The sequence below is a fragment of the Saccopteryx bilineata genome, chromosome 2, assembly GCF_036850765.1.
Source record: "Saccopteryx bilineata isolate mSacBil1 chromosome 2, mSacBil1_pri_phased_curated, whole genome shotgun sequence".
Classification (NCBI taxonomy): domain Eukaryota; kingdom Metazoa; phylum Chordata; class Mammalia; order Chiroptera; family Emballonuridae; genus Saccopteryx; species Saccopteryx bilineata.
In genome coordinates this window covers 98,145,534-98,169,064 of record NC_089491.1, presented here as the reverse complement: position 1 = coordinate 98,169,064, position 23,531 = coordinate 98,145,534, and the positions used below count along the sequence as shown (strand labels likewise).

Genomic DNA, 23,531 nt, shown 5'->3' with positions numbered 1-23,531 from the left:
TAAGATGAGACAGACAGCCTTCTCATCTCTCCTTTTAGCAGCCTTACTTTTTTAGTAGTAGAACTAAAATGAAGTCGGTTGGAAGATAGGATTAGTGGGTCTTAAGAGTCTCTCTATCTGCCACATGGGTCAGTTAGAAAGGCACGCCCATGAAGCTCTGCTCACTGGCAAGCCTGTGGCCAGCACTGCTTTTAGTAGATACTTTTGGCTCAGAGCCTTGCAGGACAGGGATGAGTGAGGGGTGGATGTCGGGAGCTGCCTGAGCTGCCCACGGAGGCCGAGGGCCACAGCTCAGGCCCCTCCAGTTCCCTGCTCCTCCAGGTGATGCTTTTTACAGAGCTTGCCCGGATACTGCCCTGAGCTTTCTCTTACATTGTGGACAAAGAATTTATGAAATAATACCATTCATGCCACAGTCACTGCATTCTGTTCTATTCTATTTTAGTGTTTAAAAAATGCTGGTTAAACCCACTAAATTGTTTTCCAGTGGGTCACAACACACAGTTTAAAAAAAAAAATGCTGATTGAAATATCTTATTCTGACATTATAAATACTCCATAATCTTCCCCATCTCTTTCTTCCACCTTATTTTTACTACGTTGCCAAATCAAGTTATTTCCCAAATAAGACTGATTTAACTCCCTGTTCTGTGAGCTCACAGACCCATTCCCCCTACTTGGGCCTGGAAGATGCCTTCCACCCCGACTCGGCCTTGTGTATCACCCAAGTCGTGGCTTTCTCCCGTGCCCCTTCCAGGAGTCGGCTGCAACTTCCTGTGTGTTGCCACTTGGCAAAGAGTAGCTTGCATTTATTTATAAATTATGAGTAACGTGATTCAGATAACATTTAATATTCTAGTGCCTGATAACTGTCAGTTAACTGATTTTTTTTTTTGTATTTTTCTGAAGTTGGAAATGGGGAGGCAGTCAGACAGACTCCTGCATGCGCCCAACCGGGATCCACGCAGCATGCCCACCAGGGGGCGATGCTCTGCCCATCTAGGGCACTGCTCTGTTGCATCCAGAGCCATTCTAGTGCCTGAGGCAGAGGCCATGGAGCCATCCTCAGCGCCCAGGCCAACTTTGCTCCACTGGAGCCTTGGCTGTGGGAGGGGAAGAGAGAGACAGAGAGGAAGGAGAGGGAGAGGGGTGGAGAAGCAGATGGGCGCCTCTCCTGTGTGCCCTGACCGGGAATCGAACCCAGAACTCCTGCACGCCAGGCCGATGGTCTACCACTGAGCCAACCTGCCAGGGCCAGTTAACTGATTTTTAAAGTCTTGTTTCTCCAAGATGACTGAGCTCTTTAAAGGGAAGGCTGCGTTTGAGTTTTCCATGCCCAATGGCACTAGCTCATCCTAGACCATCTTTAAGCTGAGTAGTCGCCGTGGGCTAGGGCACTTGATGTTGCTCTTCACAGTGAGTGGTTATCACCTACCCGTTGGAAGTAGCAGGAAGTGATATGTGTAGGTTCTCCTGGACATGGTTTGTTGGGGGAGACAAGATCAGTGAAGCACAGATCACCTTGAGTCTGTGACACAGGCTTTTGTCGTCATGAGCACGTGTGGGGAATTGTTGCACTAACTGTAATCATGTTCATTCTGTGTGCAGCCATATCAGTGGGAACAAAATTGGCTGGGAGAAGACAGGAAGTCACTCGGAGCCTCAAGCACGGGGAGACCCAGGAGACCAAACAAAGGTAGTAGGTTCACGCCTTTTCTTCTCTCAAGTCCTGGCTCTTTCAGTACTGTAGTGTTAGGGATTGTTGTGAGCAATACAGACATTGGCAGTGGGTTGGGGGCAGGGGATCACAGGCATTGGCAGGGGAGGGGGACTCACAGTCATGGGGAGGCAGGCAGAGGAGGAATCTCAGGGCTTCCACCTTTTCTCTCTTCACAGGGCAGGGTGGAAGCCTGGTAGAAATGCAACCCTGTCTTCTGGCTACATAGTCTGGTCAAGCACTTAGAGCCTTCCAGAGCCCTGTGTCTTGTAGGGTCTTTGTGGGGATTGAACAAGAAAGCACTTGGGATGTGTACAGTGAAAATTAAAATAAACTACATTCCACCTCCCCTCCCCTTTTATCTACTTCTACTTGTTAATAATGATTTACAGAAATAACTTTCTACCTACAAAGGCACATCTGTCCCTGCAGGCGATCACTTAGATGGCAGGGTATCTGGCTGGAAGAAGCTGGTGGATATATAAGGTGACAAAATACCAGAAATCCATTTAAAACTCTGAAATGCCATCACTGTTGAAAAAGTGTCCTATGAGTAAGCTTCATGGATGCCTAGTGTTTGCAGAAGCACCTTCAGTGGTCTGTGTCATCTCTCTATAAATGGTAATACAGAAACTCATGAATTATTCATGAGTTATTCTTGAGACTAATTGTGGCACTATGTATTTTAAGGAGTAAAATTAAGCACTTGATTACATACAATTGTAAAGAATACATTCTTTTTCCCCGTAACAGAAAAATGTCAAGGGTGGCACAAAATCAAACAATAAGCAATATTATTTCCAGCATTTATTGTGAGAAAGAAAATATAGTTTATTGTTTAAATAATAATTGCTCTTGATAAACAGCTCAGATGCTAAAGTTTATGAAGCGAAAACTAAGAGTCCTCTCTGCTTTCCCTTTTCTTGGTCCCAGTGCTTTGAGGTGATCCACTCTCATTCCTGCTTATGTCCAGATGGTCCTCATGTTGGCAGTTGATTGCTATAGAATGAGTGTTTTCCACCTAATGATATACCGCACACAGATTTCTGTGTCAGTTTATATAGACATGACTTATCATTTTTAATGGAATTAGCTTATCTTTTTGCTTTCATTTTTCACAAACACTTTCCTGTATGTAATTAATTTGGGACTTTATAAAGACCAAACAGAATGCTTGAGTTTGGGCTCTCGTTTATTCTTTAGATACCGACTTTGGTGGTAAAGAGAATTCCTAAGCCAGGCCTAGATCTGAGTCCTGTTGTACAAGTTACTGGTTGCGTAGCTGAGGACGGATGACATGCACTCTCTGAGCATTACTTTCCTCGTCTGTAGAGAGGACCGTACCTACTTGGCATCCGGCAGGGTCTCCAAGGAAAGTGAAAACACAGGAATTGGCTGCATGGGGTTAGCAAGCACAGAAAAGCCACACTGTCACTCCACAGGGGCCCAAGGAGCCGTGGGTGGGGACACCCAGCAGAAGCTGCAGGTCCCTCTGGGCTCCCACTCCCCAGTAGGCAGGTGGGCATCCACTCACTGCTTCCTCTGTCCAAGCAGAAGTGGGCCAGTGCTCCCTCATCCATGGTGGTGAAGGTGTTCATTATGTCTCTCTGCAAAGGACTCTGTCTCAGATGGACAGACAGCATGACATGAGCCGGTTTTCCCTCTCACCCATCACTCTGTAGGCAGAAGGTTCGTCCACTGCCTCTTCAGGCAGCCAGCTTGCTGAAGGAAAGGGAAGCCAGATGGGCACTGTCCAGCCAATTCCGTGCCTCTTGTCCATGCCCACCAGGAACCACATGGATATCACCACCCCTCCTCTGCCCCCTGTCGCCCCCGAGGTGCTGAGAGTAGCCGAGCACCGCCACAAGAAGGGGCTCATGTACCCGTACATCTTCCACATCCTGACGAAGGTATGTGCAAGAGTCACTCCTGGGGAAGCTGCTTGTTTTTGGAACTGTTTTTCAAGCTTACAAATTACTTGAAACAAAATTCATTTTCCCCTTTCTAAACTTTGAGAAAAAATGATGACAATTTATATTTGTAAATAAAATAAAAGAACTTGTAAAATCTCATTTTCCCCTTCAATGTAGTATAAAATATTTTTCAAACTTCTAATTAGTGACACATCACATTATTTTCTGACTTGTAATTTTATTCTCTATTTCTAATTTCAAAATTTTTGATACCACATTTGTGTCATAATGTCAGGTTTAATTCCAATGTCACATTTGATTATCTGTCTTAGAAATGCCCCTTCTGGGTGGCTGAGAGTGCTTTGTGTATTTTGACTCTTTTGCTTCATTGAGTATGATTTTAATAGCACCTGGGGAGAAAAAAGGGAATGTATGAGCTGTAACATATCCTAATCAAAAAATGCAATTTATATTTTTACACAGTGCAATAATTTCACATTATTAGTCTTTTAAATGTATCCTTAAGTAGTTATGGAGTGTGCTATTAATTGGTTTTGAATCTTGGTGTCTTGAATGGATCTGTGTGTATTTAAATTTCTTCAATGATTTGTAGTCTTTATCTTGGTACTTATTATCACAGACTCAGAGTTTAACAGGTTACCTAGGCAACTAGATTTCGCACGCAGAATTGGTTTATTGCCACATGTATTTTTAATGTTTTTGTCAGCATATGTACCACTATATATAAGCGGGCATTTTTCTCGTTATTTTCTGCACTCCATCTGTGATCTGTAACATGGAGACAATGAATACAAAAGTTGCTCCTGTCCCACAGCTCCCCAGCAGGGCCCCAGTCGTTAGCTAATTGGAACATTGCTTACTTTTAAAATTATAGACATGAAGAATATTTAGACCAGTACTATTTACTGAGCTCCTTTAATTTATTAGTAAACTGCAATCATATCCCAAATCTCATCTATTATTTGATTAGGGGCATGCGTGTCTGGTGTTACTTTTGAAATTATGATTGTAAGGTAAACATTTTATTTTTTCAGGTTCAACATGAATTGTAAGGGTAAGTGACTGTTGCTGGAAAAACATTTGCTAAGTTTAAAGGGACCAAGGTGTTTGGAAGACTGCGTCCTTTTCCCGTGGGGGAGTTGGGGTATAACTCCCCGGACCCTGCCGTTTCCGCCCTGCCGTGCGGTGGGTGTGACCGGCGCGGTCTGTTAGAGCATTGTGAGTCCTGCACACTGCTTCCTCGTCATTGCTCATTCATCTCAAGGGCAAATTTTGATACAATGACTGGTTCAAAAGGGTAAACTTTATTGTCTTTTTAGACTTTAAAATGTCTCCTGAAATTTTTCTGTGTATTAGGGAAAAGTTTAGAGTGTAAGGCCTGCTGCTTTCTGTGAGCTGAGCTGGTAGCACACTGTCCACGCTGAGTTGTTCGCATGAGGTGAAGCTTGGTAGGAACGTAGGGAGTTACAAGCCTCACTGTGCTGAGGGCTAAGTGCCACCTGGATGAGAGCGTTAACCACACATGGCAGCTAGAGCATGAAGGTGCTGAAGACGGGCAGATGGATCCTGAAATTAAATTTGTGTGAAAGAAACAACAAATGTTATGAAGTTATTATTGAAAGAGTATATATGAATAAATTTAATAGACATTGAAGGTCATAAACATGTTTCTGTGTTATAAACATGTAAATAAAATTTCTTGCAAAATCTCTCGAGATGTACTTTGGTGCCTTAAAATACACAAAACTGGACCACAGACATTTTGCCAATGGTCACAGTTGTCATTTGTCTCCTGGGGCACAGTCCTGTACCACAGTGCGGCCCTTCCATGCTGGCTCGGACCATGAGGCCCCCATCACTTTCTGTCCTGGCAGTGGTCATGCCCTCTCATTCAGTGAGATATGTCTGTCGAGTCCCTGCTGCACGAGGGTGGAGGCCATAAGTACTACTTAGGAAGGTTCTCTTAGCTAGGTTATGTTGTATACGGTAAATTTTTTTAGGGAAGAGCTTGGTAAAGAAAAATTTTCCATTTTATATTCAGGATACTAGTTTCTTTAGTTTCATCTAGATCATTAAAAATTGTGGATTTCATTACACATGACCATCTTGATTCATATATAAAATTTGCAAGTTCTCAGCATTTTCTATTCTACTTGTTGTCTCATGTTACCTATTTAGATTGTTTCAAATAGTTTGGGATCATCTATATGGTTTTCTTTTGTTCTTGGTTCCAGATTGAATATAAAAGCATGTAGATTCTATTTTGACTCCCTGACCATGTGTTTTGACAACAACGTACTAAATGACTCTCCTAAATATCTTGATGTAGGCAAGTTGTTAAGTGATTGGTTTGGAATAGAATTGCAATGTCATTAACTGGAGATAATACAGTATATTTCTTTGAGTTTATTGTAAATTCAACATGAAAAATGTGCAATATTATTCTGCTTTCTTCCATGCAAAGGGTGAAATCAAAATTGCTGTTTGTATTGAAGATGAAGCCAGCAAAGACCTGCCTCCCGCCGCCCTGCTCTATAGGCCAGTCCGCCAGTATGTTTACGGAGTCCTGTTTAGCTTGGCAGAAAGCAGAAAGAAAACTGAGAGACTTGCTTTTAGAAAGAACAGACTTCCACCAGAATGTATGTACTGTGAAATCCATTGTTTGTTTTCCTCGGTTCCTCATAATCTCTTGTGCGTTTTCTAAAGCCATAGAAGGACCTTGACCAAGCTCGCCCTGAGCACCCCGTGTGGAGGAGGTGGGCTTCATCTGGGCCTTTAGGAAAGGGAGACAGCTCTGGGCTTTTTTCCTTAGTCCCATCCCAGTAATGGTGGTCATTTGGTAAAATGATGAAACTACAGGTTTATGCTTTCAGCTGATCTGCAGGTGGTCCTGATGATCGCTGTCCTGCTGTGGTCAGCATGTCCCAGGCAGAGTGACGGCACTGTCCACTCTCCAGTAATCAGTGTTCCTGGGGAGGCCCTGCCAGCTCTCTCCCACCACCTCTGTGTGTCTGGTGTGTCGCTGCGCACAGCACTGGTGCCAGAAGGACACGTGTATGTGGTGGTTCCCCTCAGACATCCTAGCTGGTTGGTTCTGGGGATAGAAGGGGAAGTGGAACAACAAAAAGTATTGTTTCAAATGTTGGCAAACAATGAGGTCAGAGCAGCTTCCATCTTACAGTAAGGCAGCTTAATATTTTGGGAAGACTGTTTCAAGGCAGTATTATCTACTAATGTAGGAATGTAAAGATCACTGTATATTTAGTAGGAAATAGGAAAGTTCCTGAAACTTATAGTCTAAAATAATATTATGAACCGTGGAAGTTGTAGATTACGATCTCATCCTCTTAACTAAGGGTGCGCAGCGATAGGCCGCCTGCGTGGGGCAGGGCAGTGCAGGCCTGGCCGACGGGGTGCAGTCGGCCAGCGCAGGGGAAATGGACAAGTGGGGCCTGCCTCTGGACTTCTGACCACAGAGATTCTGGTGATGCTAAAACTCCATTCCATAGATTCTTAAGGTTTCTGTTTTTGAATACTGTAACAAAATTATGATTTTATAACCCTTTAACATGACGCATCTGTTTGTCACTCCCCTTGCTTGAGGACAGCTGGACTGGGAGTGGTGCTGAGCTGTGTGAGTGGCTGTCGCTGGAAGAGGCGGGCTGGCCCGAAGGGCCCCCTCAGCTGATGCTTCTGCTACTGAGCTCAGGGCGAGGCACCACATGGACACGGGGTTGTCAGCGGGCACCCTGTAAAAGCCCAGCATTTTTCTGATGTACATGGTCTCATTTTTCCTCACACTGTGTATTCATATGCTCAGAAAAGAAGGACCTTTCGTACTTTGTGCAGGTTGGTCACCGTGACTTGGCTCTTCAGCTGTGACCCCCCCCCCCCTTTGGTTCCCTGTTGGCCCTGAGTGGTTGAGGCCTGTGGCCCCCTTGGTTCTCTGCTGGGCCCAGAATGTGTTTGCCACAAAGTTGCGTTCAGCCCTATTCCCTGCCATGTCCTTCGCCCCATACCACCATTTTGGCTTCCATGGTGAAAGACTGTTCTTTTTTTATTTTTATTTATGTGTTCCAGAAATGTAGTTCTGTATGCAGCAGATTCCTCGGGAGTTTTCAGTGATCACAACCCGGGGTCCCTTGGGTGAACCCTAGGATGACTCTCCTTCACAGTGTTCACAGCAGCCTGAATATGGGTGGTGTGCCCTATTCATACCCCCCACAGTGGGCAGTGTGCATCCTTGTCCTGGCCGTCCAGTGCAGGAAGGTCTGCATTGCAGGTGAACTGCAGGCGCTGTCAGGAAGTGAGCCGTGGTCTCTTCTGCTCTGCTGCAGGCCTGCAGTTTTACAAACCTGAATGTACAGCTAGTAACACGCAGCACACTCACTACCTCCTCGTCAGTTATCTTGTACCTAGCAGTGCAGGTGTCCTGCTGGCCTGGAAGTGGCTGTCTATTAGCAGATGGTAGGGGAAGCAAAGGGCAGGGGTGGGTAGTCTCTGAATGGACCAGCATTCTCTGAGCATAAGCAAGAGAGAGACAGATGGTGGTAAAGGGCTGAGAGTGCAGACCATGCAGAAGGGTCCAACACTGTCTCGCAGGGAATTGCCAGGTTGGCTTGCTAGTAATAGACCAGCTCCAGCTGGGGCTGGTGGGCATGGGAATGGAGTGGCCAGGGAAGAAGAGAGGGGGTGGGTACGGTCGGGATGACTCAGATGGGTCCTGTGAGGCTCTGGCTCAGGTGTGAGAGGCCCAGGGGTACAAAGAAGAGGAAGAGGAAGGCACCCAGCACTCCTCAGACCTGCCTGAGATGAGTGGAGAGTCCTTGGCTTCAGAGGCATTCAATAGGTGTCTTATTCTGTCCTTCCTGCTTCTATCCCCGACCCTACTCTTCGGCTTTGTCTCTAACGTGGAAGTTGTAGTCGTTGTTGTTGCTCTGTCACCTTGGGCCAGTGGGTAGTATTGAATGGGGAAAGAAAGATATGTTATCAGATAGAGTAGGAATCTGGAGGAGTGATATTAGGGGTAGGTGGGAGGGAGGGTGGAGTAGGGCCTATACTTGGGCCACCTTTCTTGGTGAAGGCAAGAACTAGCGGGAAGATACATGTGGTTTAGTTTAGAAAAGGGAGCCAGCTGTCACTGGAATGGGGGGCTGCTCTATTGTGGAGGAGGGCCAAGACTACAACTGGCCAAGTGTAGTTTAACATTTGATACTTCTGAAATGGCAAGTAGGATATATGTCTGTGACTACTCTTTAGCCCTCTCTTAGAGTACGGCCCTGCCAGCAATAAAAAAGTGAATGAATAACTGATGCAGATACATGGCTGGTTGGAATGAAGACCCAAAGTGTAGGTATGGAGAATGATGCTCGTGTGTGAGAGTGTGCAGTCACTGAGGTTCTGTGAAGGTCAGCGCTGAACACTTTGCAGTCGTTGCTGGTTAGGTGGCTTATGAACATGTGCCTTGATTTTTCTGTTGGCAAGGAGGAGCCATTGAAGGTTGGATTAGAGTCATATTTCTACTTAGAAAGTTAGATTGGGTAGAGACTGTGGCTGAACTGAAGCAGAGATAAAACCTTGAAATGGGAGAGAAAGGGTGGTTCAGATGCCCACTGCTTAGACCAGTTAAATTAGCCCTTGGAACTTAAATGTTATCTGGAGAAGTGTATTATTAAAGTGTTGTTACAAATAAAAATTTACCTCTGGATAGAAAGATGTGTACATTTGACCTCTAAATTTACAAGTTGAGAGACCTTAGTTAGCTCTGTAACATAAATGGCTTTAGAATCTTGGTCTTTTGGTGGAGCTGATAAAATTCAACTTTTTTAAGGCAATGTTTATGTTAGTTGGGGAAACAACCTGCGGAAAAGGCTTGTATGTAGCAATACACGTCCGTTGATGATCTCATTAACTGGAACTTCAGGTCTTTACAGCATTGAATTTTGTCCTCGTTAGCAGTGCATTAAGGTTACTTCATTAGATTCCAGCTGGCTCTAAGCACTGATTATGATGATACCATCACTTTAGGTGTCCATGCCTGGAACATCTGGGTAACTGCACATTTTATTTATATAGATTGATTTTGAGAGAGAGACAGGAAGGGAGAGAGAGCGGGAGGGAGGAGAGTGAGAAAACATCAACTTGTAGTTGCTTCACTTTAGTTGTTCATTGATTGTCTCTCATATGTGCCTTGTGGGGGAAGAAGGGATGACTCAAGCCACTGGCCTTGGGATCATATGTTGATGACCCTGTGCTCAAGCCTGCTACTTCAGTGTTTCAAACCTGGGACCTCAGCGTTACCAGTCGATGCTCTATTCACTGTGCCACTACCGGTCAGGCCACATTTTATATTCTCAAGGAGAGAATATTGTAACTTCTTGACACTCTGGATCAGATGGGGAAGTGACAATGTCTGATCATGCTGAAAAGAGGTTGACCTTGAGTGGTTTCTTGGGAGTTCTTGGTTGACAAGATTTGAAACATTGTTGAAATCTGTTTCACCTGCTGTCATTGTCAGACCATGTGTAGATGAAGTCAGTGGCACTTTGCCGGAGATTCATAAACCATGAGAAGTACACCGTTGGGGTCTTGGGACAGATTTGTTCTTCAGATATCTCTGGCTTTGCCCGCCACTTTAGTGGTCTGGTAACCAGAACCATGCTCCGTCAGTTCCAGTGAATTCACCTACTCAAGTGTATGATGCAGTGGTTTCTGAAAGAGAGGGTTTTGATCTAGCACAGCTTCGGACTGTTGTGTATGCAGACACATGCCCCTGGTATGGCCACTGACAACAGAAATTTCCTAAGAGGCTTTGTTACCAGGAAGAACTAGTCAAGAGAGTGTACTGAGTCTGAAGGGTTGTTTAAAAATATTTAACTCTCACTAGATTTAAGACATGTATCCATTATGATAAGTTGATCATAATCTATAATTAATTTCTGTGTGACTTATCAAAGTTTCATTTTAAAGTTAATATGTGGTTAAGTAAGATATCTACCATCAAGTTCTTTAAAAAATTAATCTTTGAAAGTCATATTGAATTACATGCTGGCGGTTTATTTTCTGATATTCTGTGTCCATCCCAAGGTTCTATAGTTTTGCTTTTAAGAAATACTTCAGGATATGTATTTATGATGGCAGTATGCTACTGAGGTCACTGTTGTGGAATTTTATGTCTCACTGGTGGGGCCAGTAGAAAACTACTGACCCTTCACAAGCAGATTTGCCCAGAATGGCAACTGCTTTGGAAGGAGGTGGCACCAGGGAGCTGTCCCTCCCGATAGCTGCTAGAATAGAGGCTGGGTCTGGAGACTGGCTGGTTTCAGCCAGCCCGGCCTGGAGGCCTTCGTGTGTTTATGGCAGCATTGTTCACAATAGCAAAGATCTGGAAACAGCCCAAGTGTCCATCAGTGGACAAGTGGATTAAAAAGCTATGGTACATATACACAATGGAATACTATGGGGCTATGAAAAAGAAGGAAATCTTACCTTTTGCAACAATATGGAGGGACCTGGAAACTATTATGTTGAGTGAAATAAGCCAGGCAGAGAAAGAAAAATATCATATGACCTCACTCATTTGAGGAATCCAAGGAACAATGTGAACTGAGGAACAGAATTGAGACAGAGGAGGGATCAAAGGGACCAGAGGAAAAGAGGACAGAGGGAAAGGGGATGATGGGATGGGATAAATCTGAAGGGGGGGGCGCTATAAGGAGGAGGGGCAGGGGAGATATTGAGGGGAATAGGGGGGAGGGGGTATGCATTCATGGTGACCCTAGAATCTATATAAACACAATTTTAAAAAAGAAAAAGAAAAAAACAAAAAAATCCAGATGAAGGCGCTGATTCTGAGATGTGTTCCTGTCCTGACCTTGGCTGCCTAGTGGCTCTTCCCCTTGGGGGCACTACTCAGCTGCTGGCCAGGTTCCCCTACCTGCTCTCCAAGGCAGAATGGCAGGGACCGGAAGAAAGGGCTCCACTTCTAAGGAGACAGCAGGACAATGAGTTACCTCAACTATGGTTGAAGAATAAAAAACCAGGGATTAAAAAAAAGTTCAGTGACTTGCACATTTTTAAATTATCATCCAAAATTGGCCCCTGTTTTCTACAAGTCTCCCCAGTACCTCAAAATTAAGTAAAAGAAACTGTCTTATAGGCAGAAGATGGACATAAATTATAAACATATGAGATGAATTTATAGAAATAAGAAGCAATTTATATATTCTTGAGTATTACATATTTTTAATAAAGGGTATATTCTTTGCTTTTTAAGCTATCACAAAAAGCCAAAAGGAACACTGGGTTTTCCTGATCCAGTCTGCTTTGAAAATTATGTTTGTGCCAAATAATTGGGACTACTATTAATAATTAAATTTGCCCTGGCCAGATAGCTTGGTTGGTTGGAGCATTGTCCTGGTATGCAAAGGTTGTGGATTCAATCCCTGGTCAGGGCACATACAGAAACAGACTGATGTTTCTCTCGCCTTTCCTGTCTCCTTTCCTCTCTGTCTCAAGTCAATGAATAAATTTTTTTAAAAAACTAAATTTGTTCGCTCTGGATATTACAAAACAGAATACTTTAACATGACTGGTATTAGTGTACTGTTTTAATATATATGAAAATTGGTTTTCATAAACATTTCCCCATGATTTTATGAATACTGCTTATATATATATTAATCTAAATGTCTTTCTTCTGAAAAACTTTCTAGGAGTGATATTGGTGAACTGCTTCTTCCTCTCAGAACTTTAAGCACCAAGCTCCAGAGACATAGGAAGGTGGCCTGGTTCAGAGGGCACTCTAGCATTAATAATTATGTCACAGGTCTTTGAAGTTGAATTTATAATATATTAGGAGTTATATTAACGGGGAAAGTGAAGAACAGAAGAGTGTTTACTGCATGTGTAGAACACCATGTTCTTCCCTGTACCCTGTGGCCTACTGAATGTGTATATTTTTGTGGACAGAGGGTTGCCTTCAGTTTCAGACATAAAAAGGTTTAAGGGGAAAATTCACAGCCTTTCATGGAGTGTGTGCACACAGATGTGTTGTCAGTGTCAGGAGATGTAGAGCCAGCCGGCCCCCGCCTGTGCACAGACTTCTTGGATGTTAACTGGCAGTTTTCCCACTAGAAAGAAAAAGGAGCTGAGCCCCACTGCCTCAGTGTTTCGGTTTCTGCCGAGGTGAAGGAACTGGAGTTTTGTTTTTATTCCTTTGGGTGGTGTGGTTTCATTTCCACAACCCAGGAAAGCTCAGCAAGTTGTACTACTCCCCAGATGCACACATGTGCACACAGACATTGACCAAAGGTCCAGTCGGCCACAGTCTTGGAAGTCATCTGTCTCCTTCCTTTCCTCTCACCTGTAACTGCTGTGTATGCATGCCACAACTGTTACTCCTTAGCCTCCAGCAAGCACTGGTGCTGTGCCCAGTGCCCTGGCACTGCGTTTAGAGACGTCCTTCATGTGGCGTTGTAGGCAGCTGCTACCAGTCAGTGGGATTGGCTCACAAAATGAAACCTGTTCATTACTTCTGCTCTGGGAAGAATCCCAAAATCAGCATCATAATAGATTTCCAAGGTAGAAGATGATTAATGTCTGGTGGTATACACTGGGTTTTTACTGAGTGCTGAAGTATAAATCGTGTTTTAGGCACCAAAATTGTATTTGGAAGAGATACTTTCCATAAAGAAAGTGCATTATAAATTTAGCGTCTGGTAGCAGGAAGACTGATGCCCTGGAGTTGTTGCCAAGGTAAGGAAGACGAACGCCTACGTTGTCTTTTAGACACAGCCTACTTGCAATTTTCAGTTTTCCTAGCAATAGAAAAGACAAGGTGAATGTTTGTCGATGGTGATGTACAAGATTTTTCGTGGCCAGCATCTGGATCAGGTGACTGTTCTGCGTTAACAAGGCACTATGAACCTGTCTTTCTAAAGGATTCCATAATGGAGATGGTTTCACACCACGTGCTTTTGGCTGAGGCCCAGATGTTATTGAAATGTGCTCAGGGTGTTCCTAAGATCCAGTTGCCCCATTCCATTTAGACAGGCTCTGCATAACTAGGGTTTTTTGCAGAAATGATAAGAGTCTGCATGACTTGTTTGCTGGCTCCTTTGCATCTGCTTCTTCCTGTGAGCTGCATCACAGAGACCACACCTCCCTCCTGAGCACCAGCGACTCAGGAGGAGGGTCAGAGTCCTAGGGACTGGAGGTGTTGTGCGTGCTTCAGCCTCCACACTTTGGGCAGCTTGCAAAGCAAAGGCTGCCACATGTCAACCCCAAAATGGGATGTCTCTTGGCATGTATAAGTCTATAAAACACTAACTAATCTTTAATTAATGTATTGAGCCAGTTGTAACCATACAGTAAGGGGTGGTAAGGTACGTCTGTGTTTCCTCATCAGGGTTTTGTTTGCAGAGTGAGTCATTGGCCCTTTTGTTAGTACCTGGTTCCAGGACTGAGGGTAGGATGCCAGCAAGGCTGGTGAGGGACCCAGGCTTTGGAGTTTAAGGAAACCCTCATTCTCACGTGGTACATGGGAATCAGTGCCTCAGCCCTGGGTATCTCACATGCCTCACCCACATTTTCAGTCCTGTCCGGTGCATAGTAAGTGCTCAATAAAAAACCCATTAAGTCATTGACCAAAGGCTCCATGGTTATTAAGAGGTGATATACACACAAGATTCCAAATGTTCAGTTATTTAAAAACAGATGCACACATGTTTAAAATAAAGCAAGCCAGGAACAGCTTTGGTTTTGGAACAAAGCTTTGGTTTACTGGACATTTATTTTGTCTGATAAAGACATGTGTTTCCTAAATTAGATTTGAGTCATTCTTGTCATGAGTAGTGCAGCTAGGCAACAAAAGTGCTCAGAAAGATGAGGGGAAATGAATACATCTGATACCTTCTTCACAGCTGCTGTCACCCCTGCTCTGTCCTTTGCTCCTGGTGGGTACTGACTGCATGTCCCCCCCCTGCCAGGATTGAATAGTCCTTTCACAAGCATCAGCTGGCGGTTCTTTGTGCTGGTGTGTAGAGAGGCTCATCTGTAGCCCCTGCGGGCCATGTAGGATCTGAGCACACAGCTCCATGCCAGGTGAATTTGGGTACCCTTTGATCCTGCAGAGATTCAGCTGAACTAGAGTGGACAGCTCTTGAGCAGCTTCAGGGAAACCTCAAGTGGAATAGCCTCCACTCTGACCTCCAGTTACCTTTGAAGCAGGACCTGTAGGTCTGCCTCAAATATATAGAAGTCTAAGCATTCTGAACTTGAGAATAAAAATCCTCCACCAAAAATTTATTTCTAGAATGAAAACAAGTCATAAAAATATGATTGCTAAAAAATTAGTGAAGAAAGGCAAGAACATAGCTGATTAAAGAAAAGGAAGTAAATAGATGAAGATAAAATAATAAGAAAACCTTGAGAAAACTCAGAGAGACTCTTGACACTATAATCTGTCTTTTTTAAGATTCAGGAAACTCATGCTTTGTGTGCGGGTGTGTGTGTTTTGGGGGAGGAGTGAGAGAACCTATATTAACTAGTTCTACAACCAAAGATAAAATCGAATTACTTCCTTGAAAAACATCTTTGCCATCAAAATGAAGGTGTTACTGAGAAAAAAAAATAGGTTTATGCATCCTTACTTTTTTTGGCATGAAAATGAACTTTGTGGAGTAATCTAATAGAAAAAACAGCAACTGGTTCCTTAATGGCTTATTTGTAGGGCCACACTCTGTGGAGTTCTGCAAGATTGGGGTGGGGCTAGATTGTGAGTCCAAGGACAGGATCTGCTGAATGATGGGGGCCTAATGGGTTTGTGTCTGGCACCTAAAAATAGTGACGAACACAAAGCTGCATGCACTTTAATATACATGTGTATCTGTTTTGATTTGATGGACTTGAAGCATTTACGTGTTTTAAATTTTCTTTTAACATTTAAACACCAAGATATTAAAATATAAATGAAAGGGATTTTTCCAGTTACAAAGAGGTAATTCTTTTCTAAGAAGAAGACTGTTTGGACCCATCTTGCACCCTGGTTAGTCAGCTCCTGAGCAGTTAAGTCCCTGTGAGAGGGTGGCCCACATTTCTCTGCAGCCTACTCCTGCCTGGCTCCCTGGGGCGAGAGTTCTCAGCTTGCTTTCCTGTTGCTCACACACTGTGTGTATCCAGCTGCCCTGCTCCTGGCATCTTCCTGACCTCTGAAGAGATTATTTCTTCCCTTACTTTGTTTAGACTTGGGATGTAGCGATAGATGACCCAGTTGATCATTTATCAGGACTTGGGGACTTTGGTCTCTCAGCTGCCACAGGCATTACTTTAGGGAAAGGGAGCCCCAGTGGGGTACTGGAAAGAGGTGAGGTATGGAAGATCTCATCAGGTAGAATCCCAGCGCCATCCTGGCTTCATGGAGGCCACTGGCAGCTCCCTGGGCTCTGCTTTAGTTCTGATATTTGTTCCTTATGAAATGCACACCAAGATCTTTCCATTGGATTGTTAAGTCAGTTCAGTTGGTATGAACTGCACACTTTTCTGCAGTTTGCCTTGCCTTCGTTGTATCCCCCATCATAGTTTTCCTTTAATTTATTTGGAAATTATGTGGGGAAAATGTGCGTACGTGTGTGTTTTAAAAATTAACGACACTAATAGTGTTGTAAAAACCACTGGATTAAAGTCTTTGTTTTGTGTTATGTCGACTTAGAACTTTCTATATTTTTTGAGGTTGAAATGGGTAATTTCAAACTTTGTCTTCAGTCTTGCTGAATAGAATTACTATATGCTGGCGTCACCTGGGATTTCTTAACATGAACTGTTGCTTCTGCTTGCAGCCATATTGGGCTTTTGGGGTCCAGCTACGTGGTAGTTTTCCCTTTATTTTGATCCTTAAAATAAAGTTTGGCATTTTGGTAAAGTAAGGGGTCCTTAATCAAAGTGGCTACCAAATGCAAATTCTACCAAATGCAAATTCTTTCTCAAATCTAATTAGTAGAAGTATTTATGTAGAATGATGACCTATTTAAATTGGGTTTTCCGTGAATTTCCATGATAATCACATACTTCTGTGAATTATACCAGTTGTTATTACTAAAACTATTAATGAATTTTTCTATTAAAACATTTTCTCTAACATCCTTGATTTATAGCTATTAATTATATGGGGAATCAAGTCATGACTTGATTGAAAAGAAATTTATTGGTGGTCTGATTGAAAATACAAATGCATGATTAAAGTGCATAGAGTAAGAGAGCAAATGTCTTAGATGTGAGGACTGATGGCCAGTGAGAGGTGACATCTTCAGGCTGTAATTACCAAAACAGTTTGTTTTTGTTAGGCTCACAGGAGCTCAGATGGGGCATAAATGGTTCTCTTCTGATTTTCTTCCTGTAGTTTCACCAGTGATCATTAAGGAGTGGGCAGCTTACAAAGGGAAATCTCCGCAAACCCCAGAACTGGTGGAAGCTCTTGCCTTCAGGGAGTGGACCTGCCCCAACCTGAAGAGGCTCTGGCTGGGGAAGGCAGTGGAGGACAAGAACCGCAGGATGAGGGCCTTCCTGGCCTGCATGAGGTCAGACACCCCCGCCATGCTAAACCCAGCCAGTGTGCCCACTCATCTCACGGTGCTGTGCTGTGTCCTAAGGTAGGTGCCTGTCCTCCGTTGGGCGCTTGTACAAGTGTCTCTCCGAGCTGTGTGTATGAAGTACCAGGAGAGGGGGAGAGGAGTGTTACTCTACATGAACTGTTGAAATTTGTCCGTGTCCCATATTTACATATATTACAGAAATATAGGCCATGTGAATGCAGTATCGATTTGATGTTATAGATAGTATGTTTATAGAATAGGTGTATTTGGTGAACACGCATTTTATGTAAACATAATGATTTTAAACAGTATATTTTTTAAAGATAAAAGTGAAGTGGTTACCAGGGGGAGGAGAGTAAAGAAGGACAAATACACTGTGACAGAAAAATGACTTAACTTTGGTTGATGGGCACACAACACAGTTCAAACGCTATAGAAATGTTTACCTGTACCTATGGACTCTTACTGATCAATGTGACCTCATTAAATTTAATTTTCTAATTAAAAAAAAGATTCTGAAGGCTATCAGGGAGTACATGTTACTTAATATTTGGGATTGTTTGATAAAGGAAATGTGTCTTTTCTTCCCTCTCATTTGTTTAACTCTACGTAAGTCAGTACAGAGTTATGGTTGTCTGACTTAGTTCTAGTGTTATAACGCCATGCATCCTTATTTATTTGGTTGTTCACATTGTTCTTGCTGGGGCCTTAAGGGCTCATTCAGTAAGTCCCTGCGTCCTCTGTCCCCCAGGACGTTCTTGCTTTCTTTGTTCCACATGATATGCAGGCTTGTGTGGATCTTCCCTGCCCTGGAGCCTGCCTCTGCCAGCTCTCCAGCTGAGAGAGCGATTGGAAACCCAGATCTGGGAGCATTGTGTTTTTAGGCTGTCTCATTGATGGGTCTCCAGTGCCTGTGTAGAGACCCTGTTTGGTGTTAATTTGAGTTGGCATGCATTCCTGAATCAGGTTTATTAGTTTTTTGGGTGTTTTAACCAATTTCAAATTCAGGAAAAGTTAAAAGTACAGTACAACAAGTTGTTTGTTTTTTAATGTAGATGCTTAAGTGTGATTTTTTCTAATAAAGACGCTTACCTATATGATCACTGTATAGCCATTGAAATCAATCAACATCCGTATTTTATTTCTGTCTTCATTTCAGACTCCATTTCAGACCTTCTCTTTGTGAAATCCCATTGGTTTCTAGAGGGCAGCAGCTGGTAGAGCTGTGTGGCCATCCCTCTGCTCCTCATGGTCCCATCTAGGCTTTGCGTCGCACTCTTACCACTGGTGAAGGGGGGGTGTCTGCGGGACAGTGCCACCAGGTCCCACTATCCCCTTTGTACTTATGCGTATTTCATGGGAGGCACTTGAAACTGTTGAAATGTTCAGCGTGTTCATATCAGTGTGGACTCCTGGTTTCTGCCTTCTTCATTGGCTTCTGCCCCACTGCTACAGTCATTTCATTTGGTTCTTGGTTCTTGCCTGCTGGACTAGTAGGGGCCTTGACAGGCTGGTCTGCCACAGTGTTTTTGTGTTGTTGTTTTGTTTGTTTGTTTTTTGTGTGTGAGAGAGACAGACAGGAAGGGAGAGAGATGAGAAGCATCAATTTTTTTGTTGTGGCACCCCAGCTGTTCATTGATTGCTCTCTCACATGTGCCCCGACTGGGGGGCTACAGCAGAGCAAGTGACCCCCTGCTCAAGCCAGTAACTTTTGGGCTCAAGCCAGTGACAATGGGGTCATGTCTATAATCCCATGCTCAAGCCAGTGACCCTACGCTCAAGCTGGTGAGACCATGCTCAAGCCAGTGTCCTCGGGGCCTCGAACCTGGGTCCTCTGCTTCCCAGTTCAACTCTCCATCTACTGTGCCACCACCTGGTCAGGTTCCACAGTGTCTTTGTTATTCTGTGGGTACTTCTTGGCTTCTCTGCAGAGGTGTTCTGGCCTCAGCTAGATGCCCCATTCTCTCCACTGCTGTGTTTCCTGGTGATGGGGACAGTGCTGGACATCAGGCCCTTTTGGTGTGTTTACAGGAACACATATGCCCACAGGCTTGAGGTCTTCTGTCTCTGTTCCCTCCAGTCTACCCACTTAAGTTTCTCCAACCCTGACAGACAGTAAAAACTGAGGCCCAGCAGCCTTCTAAGCCCTAAATGTGTTCCGTCCCCCTGGGCTGGCCCAGGCCTCTGGCCGCCAGTGGGTCTCCCCTGCTTGACTGAGGACAGGGAACAGAGCTTTAGTCATGTGTTCATTTTCTGAAGTTTCTTAAATTCAGACTTTAAGGACAAAAACTTATTTAGAAGAAGCCTTTCCTTAATAAAATTGAGGATGACTAAAAGATGTTGTTTTCTTATCTTTATCTCCACTGAGAATTAGCTGGTGAGAAAGACTTGTTCTTTATTTGGTTTTTGAATCTTCTGGTTCCTCTGATGGAAAATTCATTTATGGACCTGTTTTTGTGAATAAAAATGTTTAAGCAAAAATTTAATATTAGGAGAGTGCTATAAAATTAGCAATAATGAATTTGTTTACTTTTTATTTCTTGCTTCCAAGTTTAAAATGATGTGTGGCCATTGATCTAGTAGGGCACTGACCATACCTGACCTGATGAGCCCACTGGACTGGACTCTGGGCTGCCTCTTGGACAGAAGTGGCTGGGCAGGAGTGTGGGACGTGTGCTGCTGTTGGGATGCGGTGCTCACGTTGGCTCATGCCCCTGGCGTAGTGATGCCTTCCTGTCTTATCTGTGTTAGGTGCAGCTACGTGGGTCACCGGATATTTGGGCACATTCTCCTTTTTATCTGTCTTCGTCCTTATGCCATTTAACCCCATAAAAGGCCTTCATAAAGTCTTCCTAGATTTCAGGATTGTCTTGATCCCTGTTTTTAAGACAGTAGTGTTTATTGTTTTTTGTGTGTTTGTGGTCACTTATTTTAAAAAGTACTTATTTTAGACCTTGAAAAGATTGATTACTGTAAGTAATAATGTTGGGTCTGAATGAAACTCTTCCTCTGTTCATTTGGTGGCATTGGAAGCTACAGTGATTGCAGTGCAGGCCCCAGCACCCCAGCAGAAGCTGGATAGTGTGCTGGGTGTGAGGAAACAGTCCTGTGCAGAGCGGGTGCCTGGGAGCAGGGCTTTCTTACTTGGAAAGACTGTTTCAGATCCTGAGGAGGAGAAGTGTGTTGAGGTGATGGGGTTGGAGAGAGATGGAGGGTATGTCTCTCAGGACAAGTCCCAGGGACTTGGGGCTAGGATACTGTAAGTGGTTTGGTCCACTTCTACTAAGAGAATCTGTTCCACCATCTGCATTTGGGTCCCCAAGATAGCAGGTGAAGGAGGGCATCCTGCACGGCCTCTGTTTGGTGTTTGGTCATGGGTGTGAGCCGCAGAGAACATGGGGATGGGCTGAGTCTAGGGTCGGAAGTCCTGGGGTGAAGTGCGGGAGTGGGGCTGGATGAAGACAAGTAACAGGGTTGGTAACAGGATGACTAACGAGCCCCTTGAAGACGGGCTGTGGGCTGAGGGCTGAGGCGTAGCCCAGCGGTTGTTTTCTGGAGAAACTGCAGCTGTGTAATAGGAGAGGTCTGCCTCCATCAGCCTGAGGCTGGCATGGGGCGGGGCGCTATGGACAGAAGGAAGCCCCTGAGCAAGGTGAGGCCCTGTGCATGACCCTTGGCCTTGGTGGCTGGGGTGAGACAAAGGCCAGTGGTCCCAAGGCCAAGCACAAAGACTTCTTTTCTTTCTTTGATATATATCTACATCAATATATAAAAAAATATATATATAAATATATATATAGATGAAGATATATATATATTTGCATATTTTCAAACTAGAAGAAATTGTGAGAGTAATACAAAGAGCTCATGGCTGTTCTTCACTAGGTTCCCCACATCAGTGTTTTCCTGCAGCTGCTTGTCCACCTCTCTGTGTATGTTGTGTTTGTCCTTTAGTCCCTTGAATGTAAGTTGTGGGTACGATGCCTCTTTACCCAAAGCTCTTCAGTTTGTTTCCTAAGAAGCAAGGACGTAATCAAAATCAGAAAAATACTGATCCATCTCACATACAGATCTTACTCAGATTTGCCATTTGTACCAATAACCTCCTTTATTAGAAACGAATCTTGTCTCATGCTTGGTTCAGTTGCCATGTCTCCTCCAATCTCAACTGCTCGTCTCCTTCGGGGTGATGCAGAGATGTTTCTGAAGGATGGGCCTAGTTTCCTGCACACTCAGGTTCTGCAGGCAGTCATCTTACACAGTCTTCTTAGACGCTGTGAACAAATGAAAAGTGTTGACACACAGGTGGCAGCCCCAGATGCAGTTTTGTTGACCTCTGAAGAGATTGCTTCTCAGTCTAGGTTTGTATATGTTGCTTTAGGTTGAGATCCGTTTCTGCGTCTGGAGTGGGCACATCCCAGCATGGGGAGGTGGTCTCCCTGGTGCTTTCACTAGTGCTGTCAGCACTGATATGTTACCGGTGTTTAAATGTGATGTTAGGACAGCAGTTGGGAGGATGGGAGAAGGACAGCAAGCAAATCCCTAGAATCCTTATAGCAGAAACCAGGAGGGGCCCATGTCAGAGCCAAGGTTCAGCACAAGGGTGAAGCGATGTTCAGAACAGAACAGAGGCAGTATTTTCTGAGTGCATTCAGAAAAATTAGATGAGGTCCTTGCTCAGGATATCTCACGTTACCCCTAGGGGCGGCCTGGATCACCTCTTGAAGAACCTGAATCAATAAATAAAGGGATAGAGGGCTTGAGCCTCAAACAGGACTCGAACCAGAGGGTCTGTTCCAGTATGTGAGGGGCATGGCCAGGGTCCAGACCTGCTTCTGTTCGGTGCCCAGACTTCTAAAGGGCAGTGAGAAGAGAGTGAGAAGGGGGAACTGCAGACACCCTCACACCTCTATAGGAGGAAACTTGTAGCCCCAGGAGAAGGCACGGAAAAGAACGTCTAGAGAAAACTGAATGATGGAAAGGGGCCGAGAGCACTGTTTGGGGCGTAGGTAGGAGGAGTGTTGACATGTGAGATGACTGAGGGGAACATGGTCGTTCCCACTGGGGGTGCCGTTTGTGCTGTTATGTACCTGCATATCTTTATGGACATTGCATTCCCCTTCTGCTTCCAGAAAGGCTCTCCCAGGACTTAGAGTGAAAAAGAAATAAACTTTGTTAAAATGTAATAGGAAGCCAAATAGAGGAAATAGCAGGTATCATAACCAAAAAGATTATTTGTTACTGTGGCTAAACTGAGTGCTGGGAGTCTTTGCTGCCAGAAACACCAGGAAAGATGAGAAAACCAACCTGCCCCAAGACAGTTTTTTTCTGATACATAATTTTCAAAGTTATATCTGGCCAGGGCCTAGGGCAGGGGTCCCCAAACTTTTTACACAGGGGCCCAGTTCACTGTCCCTCAGACCGTTGGAGGGTCGGACTATAAAAAAAACTATGAACAAATCCCTATGCACACTGCACATATCTTATTTTAAAGTAAAACAAAACGGGAACAAATACAATATTTAAAATAAAAAACAAGTAAATTTAAATCAAGAAACTGACCAGTATTTCAATGGGAACTATGGGCCTGCTTTTGGCTAATGAGATGGTCAATGTGCTCCTTTCATTGACCACCAATGAAAGAGGTGCCCCTTCCGGAAGTGCAGCAGGGGCCGGATAAATGGCCTCAGGGGGCCGCATGTGGCCCGCGGGCCGTAGTTTGGGGACCCCTGGCCTAGGGAATGGGGGGAGTCCATGTTTCATGCATTTGCAGGTGGGAGTTGTGGGGATGGGTGGGGGGTGGCTGCATGGGCTGAGGGAGTGGGGGGAGTCCATGTTTCATGCATTTGCAGGTGGGAGTTGTGGGGATGGGTGGGGGGGGTGGCTGCATGGGCTGAGGGAGTGGGGGGAGTCCATGTTTCATGCATTTGCAGGTGGGAGTTTTGGGGATGGGTGGGGGGGTGGCTGCATGGGCTGAGGGAGTGGGGGGAGTCCATGTTTCATGCATTTGCAGGTGGGAGTTGTGGGGATGGGTGGGGGGTGGCTGCATGGGCTGAGAGAGTGGGGGGAGTCCATGTTTCATGCATTTGCAGGTGGGAGTTGTGGGGATGGGTGGGGGGGTGGCTGCATGGGCTGAGGGAGTGGGGGGAGTCCATGTTTCATGCATTTGCAGGTGGGAGTTGTGGGGATGGGTGGGGGGGGCTGCATGGGCTGAGGGAGTGGGGGGAGTCCATGTTTCATGCATTTGCAGGTGGGAGTTGTGGGGATGGGTGGGGGGGTGGCTGCATGGGC

General features: G+C 44.6%; 1 protein-coding gene across 2 annotated transcripts in view; it reads left to right on the top strand.

Moving 5' to 3' along the window:
- FAM120A (family with sequence similarity 120 member A) overlaps positions 1-23,531 on the top strand; it is a 126,134-nt gene that overhangs the window by 80,981 nt on the left and 21,622 nt on the right. For both annotated transcript variants that reach the window (XM_066257437.1, XM_066257438.1), the window contains exons 8-11: positions 1,609-1,696; positions 3,400-3,627; positions 6,116-6,290; positions 17,048-17,297. In XM_066257437.1, coding sequence (XP_066113534.1) covers positions 1,609-1,696; positions 3,400-3,627; positions 6,116-6,290; positions 17,048-17,297 — 741 coding nt within the window. The remainder of the gene's footprint in view (positions 1-1,608; positions 1,697-3,399; positions 3,628-6,115; positions 6,291-17,047; positions 17,298-23,531) is intronic.